General features: G+C 37.7%; 1 protein-coding gene across 5 annotated transcripts in view; it reads right to left on the bottom strand.

The window, feature by feature from the left end:
- Positions 1-19267, bottom strand: part of Myo1b (myosin IB) — a 168438-nt gene that overhangs the window by 13223 nt on the left and 135948 nt on the right. For 3 of the 5 annotated variants that reach the window (XM_078017760.1, XM_078017763.1, XM_078017764.1), the window contains exons 16-25: positions 17100-17300; positions 15592-15818; positions 12716-12916; positions 11091-11184; positions 9934-10083; positions 8032-8100; positions 6261-6347; positions 5899-5985; positions 4002-4088; positions 669-743 (exon numbers count right to left, since the gene is read on the bottom strand). In XM_078017760.1, coding sequence (XP_077873886.1) covers positions 669-743; positions 4002-4088; positions 5899-5985; positions 6261-6347; positions 8032-8100; positions 9934-10083; positions 11091-11184; positions 12716-12916; positions 15592-15818; positions 17100-17300 — 1278 coding nt within the window. The remainder of the gene's footprint in view (positions 1-668; positions 744-4001; positions 4089-5898; positions 5986-6260; positions 6348-8031; positions 8101-9933; positions 10084-11090; positions 11185-12715; positions 12917-15591; positions 15819-17099; positions 17301-19267) is intronic. The other 2 variants (XM_078017761.1, XM_040294619.2) reach the window with 2 other exon arrangements.

The following is a 19267-nucleotide window of genomic DNA, read 5'->3' as shown; positions in this document are numbered from 1 at the left end:
TATCTATATCATATTTTCAATATATGATGAATTAATGGGAGTCCTCCATCATTAAGTGGAGGAGCATCTGTATATAACGTGCCAGGCACTGTAAGAGTTTCATAGCATTATCCCATTTCAATCCTCATAACAGCTTGGAGGTTAGTGCTATTATTACACCCATTTTACAGATGACCAAACAAGGTTTGCAGAAACTAAATAACTTGCTAAAGTAACAAATCTTAAGCAGCAATGCAGGCCCGTCCCAGTGTTTGCACTCTTTTCCCCACTGCATTCACTTCTCTAGAAGCAAAGGGCAGGATCCAGCCTCACCCAGTCTTGCTTTCCTTTACCCCTAACTTGTTTGCCCTGCTGCAGCTCTTGAGGTTTAACAGAGAAAGAGTCTGACTTTCCTGATGAATCACTTTCCTCCAAGTTTTTTCTGTCAAAGAAGATGACAATTTTATGAATCAGGTCTGGGCACCTACCATCTTTCTGACACAATTCTCCTGAATTTGGGACGTGGAGAATGATACAAAAGATTATTAACTCTGTTCAGTTATGATTTAAAATCGTTACCAAAAAAGACACTTAAAAAAATTCACAATTTACTGAGTTTACTGAGTTGGTATTAGCAAGTTCTTAATCCAATAAGGTTAATTAGCCATACATATAAAGTGTCAACTTACAATTCTCTGAAGCGTAAACTCATAGATTTTCTTTCCAGCATTAGCTCTGAAGAACTTCCTGTATTCTCTACGTACCTTTAAGAAGATAAAGCAGATCTGTGGTTACAGCGTGGCCAGCATGTGATCACAAGGATACACCTCTTTTTTAAAAAAAGACAACTTGTGAAACAAGCAATTTATAAGTGTCCTTTCTGGATTGAGTAAACTAATGAAAGCACACTCAGATGGTAGATCTTAAGTCAGAGAAAAAGAAATTGAGAGATGAAAAATGATAATATCAAAATGAATGGATGTTTTAAATACCATTAGTAGGTTTTTAAAATAGATGATTTGACAAGAAACATTTGTGCAAATTTGCCACAAATTAAAATACACTTCAGAAAATATTACATAAGATAATCTCCCTTCAGCTTTTTTTTTTTAAACAAATGCGGGGGAAAGAAATATCTGAGGAACTATATTGATATTTCCAAAAACCTTGCATATGAAGACAGAACTTCAGTGTTGTACACTGAAAACTGAATGTGGCTAAAAATAAAATAGTTATTTTTTAGTATTTTATTAAGTAAAAAATAAAATAGTAAGAAGCTTTTAAACTACCATTATCCTCCGTTCAATTTACACTTAATGTTATCATAGCACTTAAAACATATATTATGGTTTTGATTCACTCTCCCTTGCTACATTGTTTTAATTTATTCTGTATACTGTCTAATGAAGAACAATAACTAAATGAGGAGTTTGTGAATGAATGATACAGCTAACTTTGAAGTTGAGAAATATTAAATTTATTATCATCCTAATATAAATGGGAGAGCCAGGATATAGCAAAATATTACTCTATTTGAATAATCTGGAATTAAGTAGCTTTTTCTTTTGTTGCCAGTTTCTTAGGTTTAAATGCACATGTTCAAAATATTTCTACATTAGAAAGCTACCAACATACTAACCAAACTCAGTTTGTACATAAATATCTTATTTGTTAAGACTGTAGATTTCTTTTATAATTTTCTTGGGTTTAGCAACAGTGAGCCCCATTCCTACAAGTAAAGGACCTGGTGGGCCAGAGTGGTCACTGTTGAAGAGACAGGCATGTTCCAAACTGCCTGAGTCCTGCGGTCCCATGCCACCTTCCACCTGCTGCTTCTCTGTCACCAGGTTGGTCCCTCTGGGCATCTGAGCCCCAGACCCACTATACACAACTGAAGATTATTAAGGTTTAAAATTTATGCCATATGCCATAAAGGCAGTTCCTCCTTGTATTTATATTCCACTTATAATTTCCCTTTTAGCCATGGAATTGTTAGATTCACAAATATTTTGAATCTCCAACTTATGATGCTAGAAGGGATATGAAGAAATTGAAAATTTCCTGAAATTATAATAGTACAGGAAAGCACACAAATTAAGGTGGAACAAGTTGCATGTGAACATCTTTAAACAAGGGATTAGAAGTTCTGCTGTGGTTAGTTCTATCTAGTTGAAACTCATTATAATAACTGAGCTCACTGCAACATGCTTTTTGATATTCTACAGAATAGGTCATTTCTCCCCAAAACATAAACAGTAAAAGGCTGGTGACAACATGCTGGTATATACAATGGAGACCTCTCGTGGGCACCAGGAGTCCTAAAAGGTCCGGGTTCAGTGTACTTTGTAATCATTTCAAAAAAAAAAATCAAATCATTTCAAAGGGCAAAGCTATTGTTCATATCAATATAATCTGCTTTTAAGAAAAAAAAGGTAAAATTAATTTCATTTTTGGACTCCAAAGAAGTTTAATCTTATTTTGTAACAATAATAGTGGTAACACATTAAAATATTTTTGCCTCATTGGAAACTGGGGGAAAAGCTATTTAACTTCTGCTAAAATGACATTTAATATCTACAAGCTGAATTTGTATAGCAGGTTGCTAAATGCACACCTTGAATGCAAAAACATTTGAAATAATATGCAATTAAACCAAGAACTGAAGATAAACATATTTATTACTGATAGAAATTATCACAGAGTAAGAATCCTGACTCAATGTTGTTTACTTCCCTTCTTTTTATGAAAATTATAATGCAAATTAGAAGATGTGACTAAAATGGAAAAATGTTTAGTTTTGTTTGAAATCTAAAAAAAAGCAATTAACGAATTTTTTCAGAATTCTTCAAACAGAACATCTGTTAAATTCACATTTAAGTTACTTCTTAATTACTTCAAAAATTACTTCATGAGTATTCAGGATTAATAAGGACATTTTAAAGTTTATAGGCTGAACTTTCAGGGGAAATTGTAGAAAGTTCAAAGATTAGTTCATAACCCACTTGAATCAAACTGTGAAAGATGATGTATTAAGAACTGTGTAATGTTTTGAACGACCAACAATAAAAAAAAAAAAAAAAAAAAAAAAAAAAAAAAAAAGAAAGTTCAAAGATTCAGGGATATTTCTAAGGGTTGTTCAGATTCAGAGTCAATGATTTCTCAGTTAATATTTAAATGTTTAGAATAAGATTCAGTGTTATCAGATTAAAGTAAAAATAATGAAGAGGAAATACAGTATAAAAAAAGAGGGGGTCTAATTATCCCCAGTAGGCACTATAGATAGATGATTTTGGATGATTCCTTAAGGTGATTAGTAGTTGAATATTAAGAAGGCCAAATCTTCACACTGTCTGAAAGTCATTTTGAAGGTTTTCAAAGCGCAGTCGTATTTACATATTTAATTATGTGTACCCTTGTCCTACTGCAGCAATAAGCATCTCTCTGGAATAAAACCCTGCCCTAATCACAAGGCATTTGAATTTAAAGTTCTCATTAACTGCAAGATCCACTGATCTCTGTCATCTCATTCATGAAAATCCATAAGTTTACTGACAGAAAACCCTTTCGTGTCTACGCTGAACAGTTAAGATGATGCTTGCTTTGAAGAATGCTGGACTCCAAGCAGCCTTTAGAGGAGCAGAAAAGGCAGATGCAGGCAAAGGAAACCCGCTATGCCCAGGCTGGTGACTGTGGGTGGCTGGTCAGCTTTCAGCTCCACCATTGTGCTCTGTCTCATGATTTTTTTAAAAAAAATATGCTCAAAAGATTAACACAAAATCAAACTCAGGTGACAAAGCATCTTTCATAAAATATGCCACATTGTGTACGACTTGACACCTATTAAATTACAATCACAAAAATATTAGCATACATGTTTCTTCTCAAAAAGAAAAATCAAGCAAGATGACATTTTATAGACTGTGCAGACCATCAGCAAGCATTATCAGTAGTTCTTTCAGGGTTAGTAGGTGCTAGGCTTTACAGAGTTCACCCTGGGCAGAAAGAAGTGGTAGAGGAAGTACCTTCAGTCCAAGCCAGTAAGCCCAAATGACAGCAACCGCATGCTTACGCCTAGCCTCCTCCTTCAAGCGTTTCAATTCCCTTCGAGCCTAGAATGTTTTAGATAGTAAATAAAAGAGACAGCCCAATGCAGACAGCACAAATGACCAGAAAAAGATACCCCACCAAACAGAAAAGCCAATTTATGAATAGGATTCCAGAACGAAAGAGGAACAGAGCAAAACCACTTCAACCCAAGGGATTGGTGTCAAGCTGGCGAGGCTGTTGGTGATTCTGCTCCAGAGGCAATTTGTGTAGCACCCAAATTGTGTAGCAGGGACAAGGTCATTGTCCCTCCCCCACTGCCCATTCTTCTCCTTTTTTCCCCCCTCCTGTTCTGGCTCTTTCTTTGTTTCTTTCTCTACTCTCTTATTCCTTATTGAAGCCTTAGAATGGTGAGTGACACAGTGACCACTAGATTTTCCCTTTTGCTGAGAGTACATGGGGCCACAGAAGCTGTGAACCTCATTTCAATGAATAAAAAGGCAACTCTCATGAACAACCATTTGCAAAACTGAGAATAAAGGTTGCTTCACTGAAGTGCAAATTAAAAAAAAAAAAAGAGAGAAAGAAAATTTTAAAACTCAAAGAATTTTTTCCAGTTGAAAAATTAGAAGTAGTATGTATAAAAATTAAATGTTAGCTAAGGTCCCAAACAGGGAAATATACTGAAGATTGAAACAAGGCAAAAAGTGAAATAAATACCTTTCAGGTTTGTAAATTAATCTTAGGGAAAAATTAATGCATGCTATCTTAAATGGAAAAAAATAGACTTAATTTTTTAAGACATCATATAGCACATGACTGGGAAATAAGCTTCATTAGTGGAGAGATCTCAGCAAAAAAACATCTAAGTCCTTCTGCCCCTGCGAGGACATTTCCCTTAGATGACAAAAGGAACTAGTTTGTTTTTCACAGATGTTTTAGGAAAAACACCAATGAACAATTTTGGTTAGTTTTTGGCAAACTGAGTTCTTTATGCAGGCAAAGGTTGACTTTTCTCATTTTTTCTCACAAGATGGGCTCCTAATGTTGACAAGGTAGACTTAAAAACAGAGGACTCTGTGGATATTTGTGTCTCTAACTGGAATACACATTTTTAGCAAAGATGACCTTTGGTTTTCTAAGTAACAAAAACATCTAAAAACCTTGTCCCTTGGGGTATGTGAAATGTTCACAGAGCCCACGACTCTGCCTGGGGATTAGGGAGAACATTTCAGGAGGCCTTTGTTTCTGAAAGCAAACAGCTGATGGTGAAATTCCTGGGATTCTTCGGTGGCAATTATAGCTAGCTTTGCATGAGCACAATTTTCTGTGAAATCAAAGATGATAACTCTTTTCACATGTAATATTTTGCTTCTAATAATCAATAGCTGCCACATAGAGCCAAAAATCACAATTTCATTCATGGATTAATTTTCAAGGCATGCATTAAAGGCATTTTCATTGCCAACACATTGAAGACTAATTCAAGTCCAAATCTTAACATTCCCAACATGCCCCCTACCCCCACCCCACCAATAAAAAAAAAACCCTCTACAAACGCTGCCAGCATACATCAGTGGAGGGGTGGGGGGTAAGAGGGAGAAACCAAGCATGCAGGTTACTGAAGAGTTTTTCAAAATTAGCAACTATATACTAATGCCTTATTAGTAAGCAATTAGTTGTTTTGGTCTACACATGCCTAAGCTTCCTATGCACACTACTGATACATCTCCAGGTTTATTAAATGTGGCTGCTAGGACATGCACCAGGCTGAGTCACTACTGATTATAATCATTCATCCCCTCTATGCTAGAGATAAAGATTGATTACTGCAGAATTCCAGAATGGAGTAATGGGAACGCGAGCACCAAGTACCTTAGATCCAAGCCAGTAAGCCCAAATAACTGCAATAGCATGTTTATTCCTAGCCTCCTCCTTCAGCCGTCTCAGTTCCCTTCGCGCCTGTGATGCATTTGAAAAGGAGTTACAGAAAAGTTTAAGGCAGGAAAGGTTACTGCTGCTCCCCAATGGAGAAAGAAAAAGAGAGACACACCAGTCACCACCAACGGTAAATGCAGAAGCATGTGCCACCACCCCACACCAAAATGTTGGCAAGAGTGAGAGGCAAACGCGTGCTCAGTAGCTTAAGCCAGTGAAACATGTTCTGCCCCATTGAAGCTGAGGGTCCATGGCTCTGTGCACGTCACTCCTGGCTTTCCTCTGGGCCTCTGGCCTACCTGCGTCCCATGCCAGTAGGCGGCAATGGTTGTGGCTGCCTCCTTACAGCGTTTCTGATGTTTCAGTTCCCGTAGGATTTTTCGAGCCTAGGATACAGAATGACTCAAATAAGGGAATGTTAAAATAAAAAGAAAAAAATTCATAGTAACCAAGAGAAAAGTCTAGAAGAGATGAAAGTCCTAACACCCATAACCCAGTGAAACATCAACATCTTAAAGAAAGAGAAGCCCAGAACAGTCTGAGATGGTCAAGAACGACAGCATTGAGCCTGACAGGGCAGTTCCACGCCCCCACCCCACCCCCAGCACAGGATGAGAACAGCAGCCTCCTGGCCTGAGAGGCAACAGGAAAAATCTAACCACAGCGATGCCAGCTGACACACATCAGAGGAGAGGAGAGTTCTCAGAATGTGGTCAGGGGAACTTTAGAGATAGTACCTCTTTGATCATGACCTGTCTCGAATATAGGTGTAGCTATTCTTTTTATTTAAAAGAAGTTTTTAAAATTTGCTAATAACATTGACCACAAGGATCCCAAACTGGTGGCTTCTTTTCAGTAATGGCTGGGAACAGATTTTATGGAAGCCAGGGAAGTATCTGGATTGTAGGTGGACTCCAGGTCCTGCCTCTGCAGTTTCTAGCCTGCAGACTGAGTCCGAAGGTCCAGTAATGAGGTTAGGGAAGACCCAGCAGGCAGCAGTCACTTACTCTGTGTGCTCAGGTCTGCATTTTGACATTTTTTCTGTGGGACAACCAGGGCCTCCGTGGTCAGTTTAGACAAATGTCCACCAATGCTGCTGGACTCCTGGCCTAGGGTATACTCTCTGAAGAAGCCCAAAGCCTGGACACACCCGGAGCCTCAAAGTATCCTGTCTAGATCCAGACTACTCCATAAAATCTCCCAACAGCACAGGCTCCGAGCAAGAAGTTCACAGACTTTTTCTGTACTGGGCAAGATGGTAAATATTTTTGGTTTTATAGGTCAGATAACCTGTAACACAACCACCTGACTGCCGCTGTAGTGCTAAACAAAAGCAGCTGGATGGTCTGTGCAATGAATGAATGTGACTATGTCCCAACAAATCTTCATGGCATTCAAAGCTATATTTTTTATTAAATTTTACATGTCATGAAATCACCTCTTTTGCTTTTTCTTAACAACAGTTTAAAATATGAAAGCCATTCTTGGCTTGCTAGTCGTATCAAAACAGGCCACAGGTTAGATATGGGGCATGAGAGACACAGTTCATTGAACCCTGAACTAAGCTATGGAGGAAGGACTGGAACCAGGTTACTCAACAGGGACCACTCCTTGTCACCCTCTCTCCACTAGACATGGCCAGAGTGCAGGATCTTTTAGTCATGACAGGGCAATCTGCAAGATGGTCATATGGAAATTGCTAGGCTAGGGGTGCTGAAATCGCACAGGACTCGTCACAAGCATGGAAGCAATGGCTGTAAGACCTTTCTGGACCACAGCTTCCGTCAAAAGCCTGGGGTAAGGGAATACTGAGATCATGTCCAGTATTGTTTCAAGAACTTCCTGCTTGGAGAACAAAGCTTTCAAAAAGAAAGCTGGTTAGAAGGAAGCAGCCAAGACATGGCCATCAGGGCCCCCCACTTGGCCCATAATATTTATTCTTCCCATTGGATTGTTTACTGGGTAGGCAGGAGGCAGAGGAGTCGTCCCCTGCAGGGTAAGCCTAAATACATCATCCTGGGAAGAACCCAAAACCCCCAAATAAACAAAGCATACTTCTTTTAGACTCACCTTCCAACCCCGGATATATGACTGAATTACCAAGGCAGAACTCTTTATCTGCTGATACCTCTTTTGTTGCTGTAGGATAAAAGAGGAAGATATTAGCAGCTGTATTTATATATATATCTGTGATCCGGACACTGCAAGGCTGAGAAAGGATATTCGCTCACTTAGTACAAAGGACCCTATATCATTCACACTTCTTCAGTAAGCAAACATGTCAAGAACCAAAATAAAAAAGTCTAAAATTATTACAGTAAATTCAACGTACACATCAAGATAACCAAAAAATAACTTCCAAATGGCTTAGGAGCCACCCCTGTCAACACCTATTCTACACTGTTCTAAGGCTGAGCCTCATATTCTGATGGACCCATCTGCTTTTGAGTGCTCTCTCTTCTTGGTGTCACTTGTCACATGCAACTTATTGGGCCCACCTTGAATCTCCCTAGTTTCCTTATAAGTTTGTTGTTTTCACCCTGCTTCCAGACAGGAAATCGGGTAAAAATTTCTGTACACCCGTATCAACTGATTGAACATTTATATATGCAGCCCCCATTAGAACAAAACCATGAAGTAAAGGTGAGCCTGATTTCATTCTTGCCTTCAAGGACTTGAAGAATCTCTTTTGTGAGTCCCCCCTATAAAACAGATTCCGGGTGTACACTCTCCCTTTCCAGCACTGTCCAGTGTGGAAGCTGACCCTTAAGGCTGCAGAGCCATCCTACCCTCAACATGAAAACTACTTCTGGAGTGCATGAATTCTCGCCGTTTTCTTAACTTAATGTTGCAGCCAGCTCTTTTGAACCCAGCTCATCTCGTCAGTGTGGGCAGCTGGTGAGACTTTTATTTTATCATTAGGCAGAGTCTCATTAAGTTACTCAGGCTGGCCTTGACCTTGACATTGTCTTGCCTCAGTCTCTCAAGTAGCTGGGATTACAGGTGTGTGCCACTGTGCCCCCAGTTGGTTGTGTGTTTTAACAAGGGTAAGCAATTTTAAAGATACTTAAAGACCAAGCACATTTTCTTTGGTTTAATCATTTAAGTACCTCACTAATTTCCAAACCTTGGAAATAATACACTAAAATGTATTACACAAGAATAAGTAACCATAAAAAAAAGCCTTATAGTAAAATCTCTGTCACTGAAAAAAAAAAAAGAATAAGCTGAGATTTGATTCCAAATTTAATCACTTTCCCACTAACTCTGTAGTAAAGAACAATAAAAAACACTTGGAAGAGGTGTTCTTATCACTAAAATTCATTTTTCAAGAATACAACTCAATTTCAATCTAGCCTACGGGTAACCTCAGGCTTCTTTCAAATCTGAGTTGTGCCTCCAACAAACGTCTATAAAAAAAGTGAGAAAGAAAGTTCCAAAAAGAAATTCCATATGAATCCAGTAAACATACTTTATTATTGAATCTTTCCCCAGAGTTAATAGGGTCAGATATATGAAGACTGAAGAAAAAACAGAACTCTACCAAAACACAGCTTTGGCTTTCTGGAAATCAGGCCATCTTAATGCTGCTACAATAAATACAGAAGAGTCAGTCATTTTGAAAAACTGACCCAACCTGAGTGAAAAGGTTGATGACATTGTCTTACCCAATCTTAAGTCCAAACTAACAAGGTAAATTTCTTGCTATGTATAAGTTGGTATAGTCAAGCTTGGAAACCTCCTTGGACTCAGCTCCCCATTCTGCCATTTGCAGCCATATGTGGCCATGGGGAAGTTACTTCACACCTCAATGCTTTAGTTTTCTCAGGCCCAAAAAAGGCATCTTAAGAACATCCATCTTAAAAGGTTGTTGAGAGAATTAAATATGTAAAAACTACATACATAGTAAGAACACGACAACTGTTGGCAAATTAGAATCTCTATTTCAGATTACAATTGACTGAGACTCACCGCATATCTCCTGTACCAGGCGGCAATCACAATTTGACTTTTCTTCATTAGCAGGAAGTGTGTGCGGCATTTCCAGCCCCGATAAATCTTCTGAATGAGAGTGGCCAAGTCTTCCAGCCGCTGCTTCCTCAGATCTTCTAATTTGAATAACTAATGAAGAAATTATAGGTGGACTTATAAAAATCCTCCAAAACCTCATGGCATACATGACAGTAATTCTCAGAAGGTAAAATGGCAAACTGAAATCAACTACGTTAATTACACAGGATATGGATCACAGCTCACAAGAAAAATATTTGAATGGATTCATGACAGATGCAGTTTGTATTCCAGTGATCAGCATTTATGACAAATCAGAGAGAAGTTGAACTGAGTTTGTTGACCTTTACACTACGAGGACCCAAACTAGTTTAGATTGAACATCCACAATCCCAAATTTGAAATGGTTCCAAATCTGAAACCTTTTGAATATCAATGTTGATGCTCAAAAGTTCTGGATTTTGGGGCACTTCGGTTTCAGATATTCAGATTAGGAATTTTAGCCAGTAAAATCAATTCAAATATTAAAAAAAAAAAATCCAAGACCTAAACCCAGTCTTTTGGATAAGAGACACTCTATCTGTGATAAGAAGTGAATGGTGCCAAATTTTCTCTCCTCAACAATTTAAACATTCTTCAAGTACTCCAAATTTCCAAATTATCAAATCAACTGTCACGCTAATTGAACATACTCCAATCCATTTATGAAAAAGCTCCCTTGGAGTTCTATATGGTAGAAATTTAGAAATGTTCTTTTAAGTTTTAAAAATTTTCAATCTTGTCTTTGTATATCTCTAAAAATAGAGTTATAGTTTCTAGTAACAAAGACTGGTTTTACTTCTATTTGATGTGAATCAGGAAGGTTTCATCTGGTTGTGACAGTTTCTTTATGGTTTCTTAAGTGGGGCACAATCTTTTGGATTGAAGATTTGATGTGTCCTACATAACGCACACATTCTCCACTACCCTTACTTGCACAATTTCTTGGACATGCACAGATAAACATAGGAGTGAAGCACTCATGGTAGCATCTCAGGTAATGTCATGAAGTTAACTATTCTTTAAAAACTTGCCTATGAGACTCTAAAGTTCAGAGCATAAAGGTTTTGATTACATACTGTTCTTGGGTTTCGGATGAATATCTTTGATCTACCAAAGGAATATTCTTCTACAGGAATCTCTAACTCATTAAACAGAACCTCCACACCAGACCTAAGGAAAAAAAAAAACCAAAAACTTTTATTACAATAAATAGTTTTAGCTTATGTCATGATATCAGGTTCTTAGCTTTGTTTCTTTGTTTCCTGAATGTTCAAGACTAAATTCCACAACTTAAACCAACTCTACTAAATACTAAAAAAGTAAATTTGTGTTCAAAACTATGCATCCTAAGAAAAAGTGGTATGAAAGCCAATTTCTTGACTTCATTCAGATAATACTTGTATCAAATAGACACATATTGTTGTTATCAACCAGGGCCAAGAGGCTGTGCAAGAAACTCAGATCCATACTGATTCTACTCAATTGATTCCTGAGACATTTTAAACATTGTGGCTGCCCCCAGAGGCCCAAGGGATAGTGCTCAGAGCCAGGCCAATGGATGCTAAAGAACACGAGCCTTACATGGTGGATCAAGGACTGTACCATGGTTTCAACTTCAGTTTTCAAAACTTACCTCACTTTCCCAACCTGTATACTAGGTACCAGACAGGGACACTATTCTGACACTTGTTTACTATAATACCCAAGAAATCAGCAGTGGGAACTGAAATATTACCCAGATTCTACATTATTTGGATACTGAATTAGGTATCAGAGACAACACCACATCTGGATTTTTTCCATTTTCTTATAACATAGGGTGTGTGTCTTAATTGCTCTTGATGTTCCTGTGAAAGGCCAGGTCCACAGAGAATGTGGAGACAACATCAGTTAGTGAAATAAAAACCCAAGTGCTGTCCTTGTCCATAAAGCAGGTATAAGGCCTCCTAAATTATTCAGGGAAAGGGACATTCTCTGATTGGTGACAGCAGAAAAAAGGCCACTTCAGAGGCGAGGCCTGATTTTTCTCCTGCAGCAGCTGTCCACCAGTGCACAAATTCTCTCTGTGTGTGGGAAGCTGTTGGGTGATGGAGATGCTCAGAGGGCTGGACTTGCAGTATCCAGAACCCTGTCTGGGACTGGAATGTGAGCAAAATTCATAACAATCCAGCTGAAAGCCATACAGTCCAAGGACCAAGCCGTGTTCTCTAATCCAGCTGGACTAGCAATAACACGGAAGCTGAATTTTATCTGCTCCTGGCATCTACTTCTCAACTGGGGCAGAAACGGGCAAAGAGTGGAAACTATACCCCACCCACCAACTCTCTCTGGAGTTAAATTCCACATGTGAAAAGCAAAAAGATGAGAGTGCTGATCCTCAGTGCCTCTAACTCTACCCTTTTATGATTTTATACAAGCATACATGCCAAGTATAAATTGCCTCTTACAAATTAACCACAGGCATATTTTAAAAATTTATCAACATGTGAGTTCCGAATGTGGATTTGGAAGGTCCTGTTTTGATCTAAGGAAAACTGAGACTCTATGAGAATTAGCCAAAATGGTATTCTAATGAAAGTCTACAAACCAAGTTTTTATACAATTCTGTTTTGCTTAATAGCATATGTGGAAAAAAAAAAAAACCAATGTTATTTGTATACTTTAAAGATTCATTATTCCATATGGTCAATAAACTTCTTACCTTGCTGGTCCTTTCCAATGAGGCCATGTTTGTTTACAAAGCATTTTGTATCTTTCTAGGCAAGGTTCATAGGCCTGCCTGAAGGCATAGCCTGCCCGCCTCACTCGGACATTCTCCAAAAGACCCAGGTACCTGATCTGATGACACACTAGACTCTCATTGAAGATGTGTGCTGCTTTTTTATCATTTGGCTTGATACACCTAAAAGATTACAAATATTTTAGGTTTTAAACTCTCCCTCTATGGTTGCAACTCTACCATGTTTTACAAAATACTGTGTCTAATCATTTTCTAGCAAAATAACTCTTTTGTTATTTGTGGGAAACCCGGTCATCTTTTTAGCAATTGTTTCAAATCATTATATAATAAACTAAAAGTAAATAAAATACTACATAGGTAGCAATTTTTAACAAAAGAACAAACCACCAGTATATATAATGTCATGGAAGAACACCAATTACATTTTGTTGAGTGAAAGAAGTCAACCAAGAGTAGGATCCCACTGTGTCAAGTTTAAGCAAAACTAAAGCAAGTCAGGACTGTTATATTTGGAAAGAGGTAGTGGTGGAGATCAAGGTTGAAGGAGGACAAGGGAGCCTTCTGGGATGACATTTAGTCTGAGAAAACATTTTAGTCTGGACTGGGTAACACACATGCATACATATGTAAAAATTCAACAACAGGCGAAATTAAGACTAACAAATATATATTATACCTCAATGAAAAGACAAAGCATGGCACTGCCTTCATATATATATGTATATTCATGATGGTGGTGGTGGTACTAGTGATCGAACCCAGATCCTGGCACATGCTAGGAAAACACTCTACCACTGAGTTACAACCCCAAGCCTTTTTATTTTGTTTGGAGACAGGCTAAGTGGCCCAGCTGGCCTTGCACTTTCAAACCTTCTGCCTCAACCTTCTGAGTAGCTGGAATTGAAGGCAAGCACCACCGTGCCTGGCTCTCTGCTCCTTTTCAACAGGGTATTTTGTTGCTTGGGTAAAGACTATATTCCTAGCCTCCTTTGCAAGTAGTTGTGGCCACGTAAATAAACTCTGACCACTAAGATCAGAGCAGAAGTAATGTTTGCCGTTGTAATATCTGTGTCCTTAAAAGGAAGAGACCTGATGTCCCCTTCTTCCAGTTAAGCTGGACTTCAGCTTACCCATGGATGTGAAAATTGATATTATACACAGCCATCTTTGGTTATGGGAATGAAGAATACACCTGGAAATGGCAGAGCCACAAAAGAGAAGGAGCTATCCTTTTAGCCTTGGTGTTCTTGCACTTAAGAGTTACACACACACATACACACATAAATAAATGCCAGTATTGTTTAAGCCATTATTAGTTTTGGATCATATTCCAGCAATCCCTCTGTACTAATACAATGGTTAAAAATTCACAATTATGGTTGTCTAACTAGTTTTGTCTTGGTGTTTTATGCTTTCACCATCTATAAACAAAATGCCCACTCTTTGGCTTAAATAAGGACAAATAGATCAATGGATCAGCTTAGTAAGTTCAGACCTATACCCCTACCCATACATTCAACTAATTATCAACAAAGTCACCAAGACAACTGGATGAAAAGAGGGATTTTCTCCCTATCAATGTATGGTGTCAAAACAACAGGCTATTTATATGGCAAAAAAGCAGTAAACTTAAATATGAAATCTGAAACTATGAAGATTCTAGAAGGAAACATGTTATCTTCAAAACCTCAGGATTTATTAAGGTTTCTTAAATCTTAATATTAGAAAAATCACTAACGGAAGAGAAATAAAGAAACTTTCTGAAACGGTGGAAATGTTTATGCCTTGACCTGGGTGGTGGTTACCAACTTGTATGTAGAAATGGTTAAAAAAATAATTGAACTGTTCACCTAGGATCTGTACATATCACTCAATGTCAACAACACCTCAATAAATCTGAGCTTTAAAAAAAATCTACTCAATGGACAGTAACAAAAGCAATTGATCACAAAAAATTTCCTGGTTGTTTTTTGGAAACTAGATTTTCTCCCAATTTATGCTCTAAGTTGATGACAATCAAACCAGAGTGTTTTTTGCCTATGTATGTTTCTTCTGGTATAAATATCAGGTAAAAAAGTCAAACACAAAACTCTTTATTACTCTAATTTCCTCATAAGTGAGTTTTCAAACTGGGTGTGGGTAGGCTCAGGTCTAGCCCACCACAGAGCATCCTTCCTATCTTCTAGTTCACACACATGCATGGTAAACTCTCATCCTAATTGGTCTTTCCTGAATCTTGAGGTGAGTACCTAAGATGTCCCAGAGTTAGGGAAAAAAGAAACCAGAGGCTTTAAAGGATTCTTTTATATTGATTTGAAAAACTTCAGGCTATTTTAGGAGTCACTGGCTCTCCTGGTCCACAACTCTCCTTGGAAACAAAGTGTGCGACTTCCTAACACAAACCAGAGTTGCAACCCCAGCTCCTCCTGCCTCTTGCCCTCAATAGTAACATGGCTTAAGTCATTATCAAAGGAATCCAAAATAACAGCAACAAAAGAGCTTTCTGTAAACTCTGATCAGGAAAACCATTTTATATTTTGTTCCTTAATTGGTCATTTAAAAAAGACTAAACATATAGAAAGTTGAGAACCCCTATGTGCCAACCACCCAGTATCATGAAATATCTATCATCCCCACATTATTTTTCCTTCTATTTGGGGAAAGAAAGGTAGTGGAGCTTTATGCAAGTCCACCCCAGACATCATATTATAAGATCTGAACTGTGTTAGTTGTCCTGGGCTTGGGCTACTCTCAGATTGAAGCAAATAGGAAAAAGATATTTCTCTAGAGTGTTCTCACATTTGTATTGTCAAAGAATTTGGTTGGGCCAGAAATACCTGATATAGTTTGGGTTCTTGGTCTGTAGGTTTTTCATCAGCGTCGCCACGGATGCCTTGAACTGTGACCCTGCTGTTGGTGGCCTTTTCAGGTTGATCTTGGCAGGGTTCCCTTCAGGGAACAAAGACTTGATGAGGGCATGGCCGGCCTTCCACATGGCTTGGGACAGGTCTCGATAGAGAAGGTCATTGTTTTTGTCAACAAATCCCTCCACCTGGTACAGCACCTACGAGCAGCACATGGGACTCAATAGTGGGCATGATGCACACAGCGACACCAAGCAGCTATCAACATGGCAGCTACTTCCTTCCCCTCCCAAACCCCCGTTCATCAGGCACACTGATGCCAAACTGGCCTCCAAGTTTAAATTCTGTTTCCTACCAGAAGAGATCAAAGTGAATGCTATTACCTTTCAAGATTTACAAGAATTAACTCCACAAGTGTTATCATAACATTTTCAAAGGAGTTTAGATTTTTTTGAGCCGTTTTAACATAAATCTGAGGTTTACTTTTATTTTTTGGTTTATATGTGCCAATTCTAGTCTGTTTAAAAGCAAGGAAAACAGAAATAATGGTATCATTTTCAGAGATATACTTGAGCAGCAGAAAAACTAATCAGGAATGTACCTTTTAATAACATAGATTAATGGAAAAAATAAAGTACCAAAGCTGAAATGAAATATTTCAGATATACCACATTTATCTATTTTTGACTAAACACATAATTAAGGTTTTTCTTTGAAAGTATGTGATCTTAATTATAATAAAGAAGGTATTAGCACCAATTAATATTTATTTATTTATTCATTCATTCATTCATTCATTCATTCATTCATTTATTTATTTATTTATTTATGGTGCCGAAGATCGAACCCAGTGCCTCACTGTGCAAGGCAAGCGCTCTACCGCTGAGTCCCAGCCCCAACCTTTTATAATCTATAATCAATAATCTAATTTTTTAGGATTCTAAATTAACCTATTATCAGAATTGTTTTTAACATTATCTTTATAGATTTGATGACATAAAATTAATTTCCACAACATTAACCAAATAAATAAGAGCTTTTTTAAAAAAGACAGATATCTTTTCTGGTATTATTTCAAAATCAATCTAAGAATTCATTATTTTTGCTAAATGGTTTGTGCTTTCAAAACCTACTCTAACTCTTCAGTGATTTCCAATTTTTATTAATTAATCTCCTTTATTAGTACTGTTAGGTTTTTTTTGTTTTTGTTTTCAGGAGAGCTTAGCATTTGAAAAATAATGAAGTCTATTTAAAAAATATGTTTGGACTGTTCATTAAGTCCACTGAATTTGCTTTCAGTTCTCTGTATTAACAGGATTTTGTTCTGCATGGACCAGATCCAATTTCTATTGAACACTGATGATCGGATTGGGGGTGGATTTATCCTCTGAAGGGAACAGTGTCCGGAATACCTGTCTCTGTGGTGCACTCTCCCTGTGGGAATGCACTGCAGGCCTGGTGGGTCCTCCCAGCCCCCATACCTTGCCAGCATAATGCTGGATTCTGAAGCAGCTGTGCGGTAGAGATGTGTCATTGAGGAACCGGGAGCACTTGCTCATCCTGCTCTCAAAGTGCTGATGGGTGGCGCACACTTGGTTCAGCTTTTCTAAGAAGGTCTCATCAGTGACCGTGCCGGGCCTCAGGCACTCTTCATCCAGCATGGCCAGGATTCCATTTGTGTTCTGGGAGAAAGGAAATAAAAATGTTTCCTTCCTTCCTCATGGTATTGTTTGAATAATTAGTCCTGATTATACTTTCAAACACAATTAACTTAGTCACAAGAAAATTCTGTTTAGTTATAACAAAAAAAGCGGAGAATCAAAACAATTAACAAAAACCAGGGAAGTCAGCTCTTTCCCAGTGTCCCAGGTGTGTGTGGGTGCAAGTGTCTGTATTAGTGTCTCCCTCCCCCAACAGAACAGATCCTGGGAGTCAACTCTGCCACATTTAGTAGAATTGAAATTCATCAGACCTCCAAGATTCAAAAACAAGTCAGAAAGTCAAAAACAAACGTGATGATGCAGTCTCCATAACATGTCATAAATCACAAAGCAGCCTCCTAAGGCCATTATCAGATTCACACCTTAAGAACTTTAAATTGATTTCATGTTTCCAAACTGTTCATGTATTCAAAATAAAATGCTGTGATCTGGAATTCTGCTTTTAATGATCACTGAAATCAAGCTGTTTTCAAGACTGTCTTTTAGAATAAAATTCCTACTCCATATAAAATATCTAAATGGATATTAAAATATGTGCGACAGTTTACTTGTGGTGTATTCAGACCCTATGATCATGTTTATTTCAAGAAAAGACAGTGCTAAACTGAATCAGGAATTAGCAAATCTTCTATTTTGCTAAATAGAAGAAGTTGTTCCTTGCATTGCCTCTACAGGGCCCATTAAGTCTTAATTCCAAAAACAATCCATTCCACTGACCATCAACCCCTCCCATTTCCACCAAGGCAAAGGCTCCCATTCCTCTTCTTTTTTCCTCACAAGGCCATGACATCCTGTGACCAGCATGTATTCATTCCAGACAAAACCCAGGGGAAGTGTGGACTCTTAGGAATCAAGTGTGTTCATAACATCCCCAGAATAAACATTATTGTTTAATGGCTCTGGAAGGAAGTGCTTCCCTTATGTACCCAGACTCTTAAATGAACATGAGTTTCTTCAATCATATATGCAAGGGGATTCGGTGCTAAGTTAAGCATATTACCTTTCCTTGCCCCTTCCTAAAGGGAAATAATCAGTGCACTGTGTATGGGGAAAAAAAAAAGTTACTCAGGAATTTTGAAAGTTATCAAGTTCTCACAGCAAATTGCATTGGTCACAAAATTTACCAGGAAAAAATTTCAGGAAATCGACTGATTTTCTAGATTTTAGGCTATAGCTTTAAATACTTTATGTGGACTATTGGTGTTCTCATTCTAACACTGGCCAGATTTAAAAAAAAATTTTTTTTAGTTATATACATGGACAAAATATCTTTATTTTGTTTTATTTTCTTTTTTTTTTATCTTTCCTTTCTAATGACGTTTATTTTTTTTTTTTATTTTGTTTTATTTTCATATGGTGGTAAGGATTGAACCCAGTGCCTCACATGTGAGAGGCAACTGCTCTGCCATAGAGCCACAACCCCAGCTTACTGGCCATATTTTTTAAAAATAAAATTTAAATTTCATTGAAAAGTAGTCATTATTTTAATTAACTTAATCTAAGATGCAGCTTTCAAGAATATCTTGAATATCACTGGAAAAATCACTGGCTAATTATGTAATTTCCAAAAGGACTCATTGACTAGAAATAGTTTGCTGTTCTTTCAGAGCCTGTGATGGCATTCCTGAAACACAGCATTCACCTGTCCTGACAGCTACAAAGACTACAGGACAAGTGCACACATTGTTTCAAATCACTTTTTCAAGATCCGGGGTATTAATAATACTAAGTATAAAACAAAAGAGTTTCCTGTTTTCACACACAAATAGGTCTTCCTAAAATTAATCCATTTACAATAAACCATAGAATATGATTTAAAAACAAATATAAATGCCTTAGGTTCAGAAAGTTTTCTAAAAATTATCCAACAGTTTTTCACATTTGGAGCCTTTTCACATTTGCACATGAAAAATCCCAGGAACCTCAGC

The sequence above is a fragment of the Ictidomys tridecemlineatus genome, chromosome 7 (genome assembly GCF_052094955.1).
Source record: "Ictidomys tridecemlineatus isolate mIctTri1 chromosome 7, mIctTri1.hap1, whole genome shotgun sequence".
NCBI classification, from domain to species: Eukaryota; Metazoa; Chordata; class Mammalia; order Rodentia; family Sciuridae; genus Ictidomys; species Ictidomys tridecemlineatus.
The sequence above is the reverse complement of the archived record's forward strand: the minus strand, read 5'-3'. Positions and strand labels throughout refer to the sequence as shown.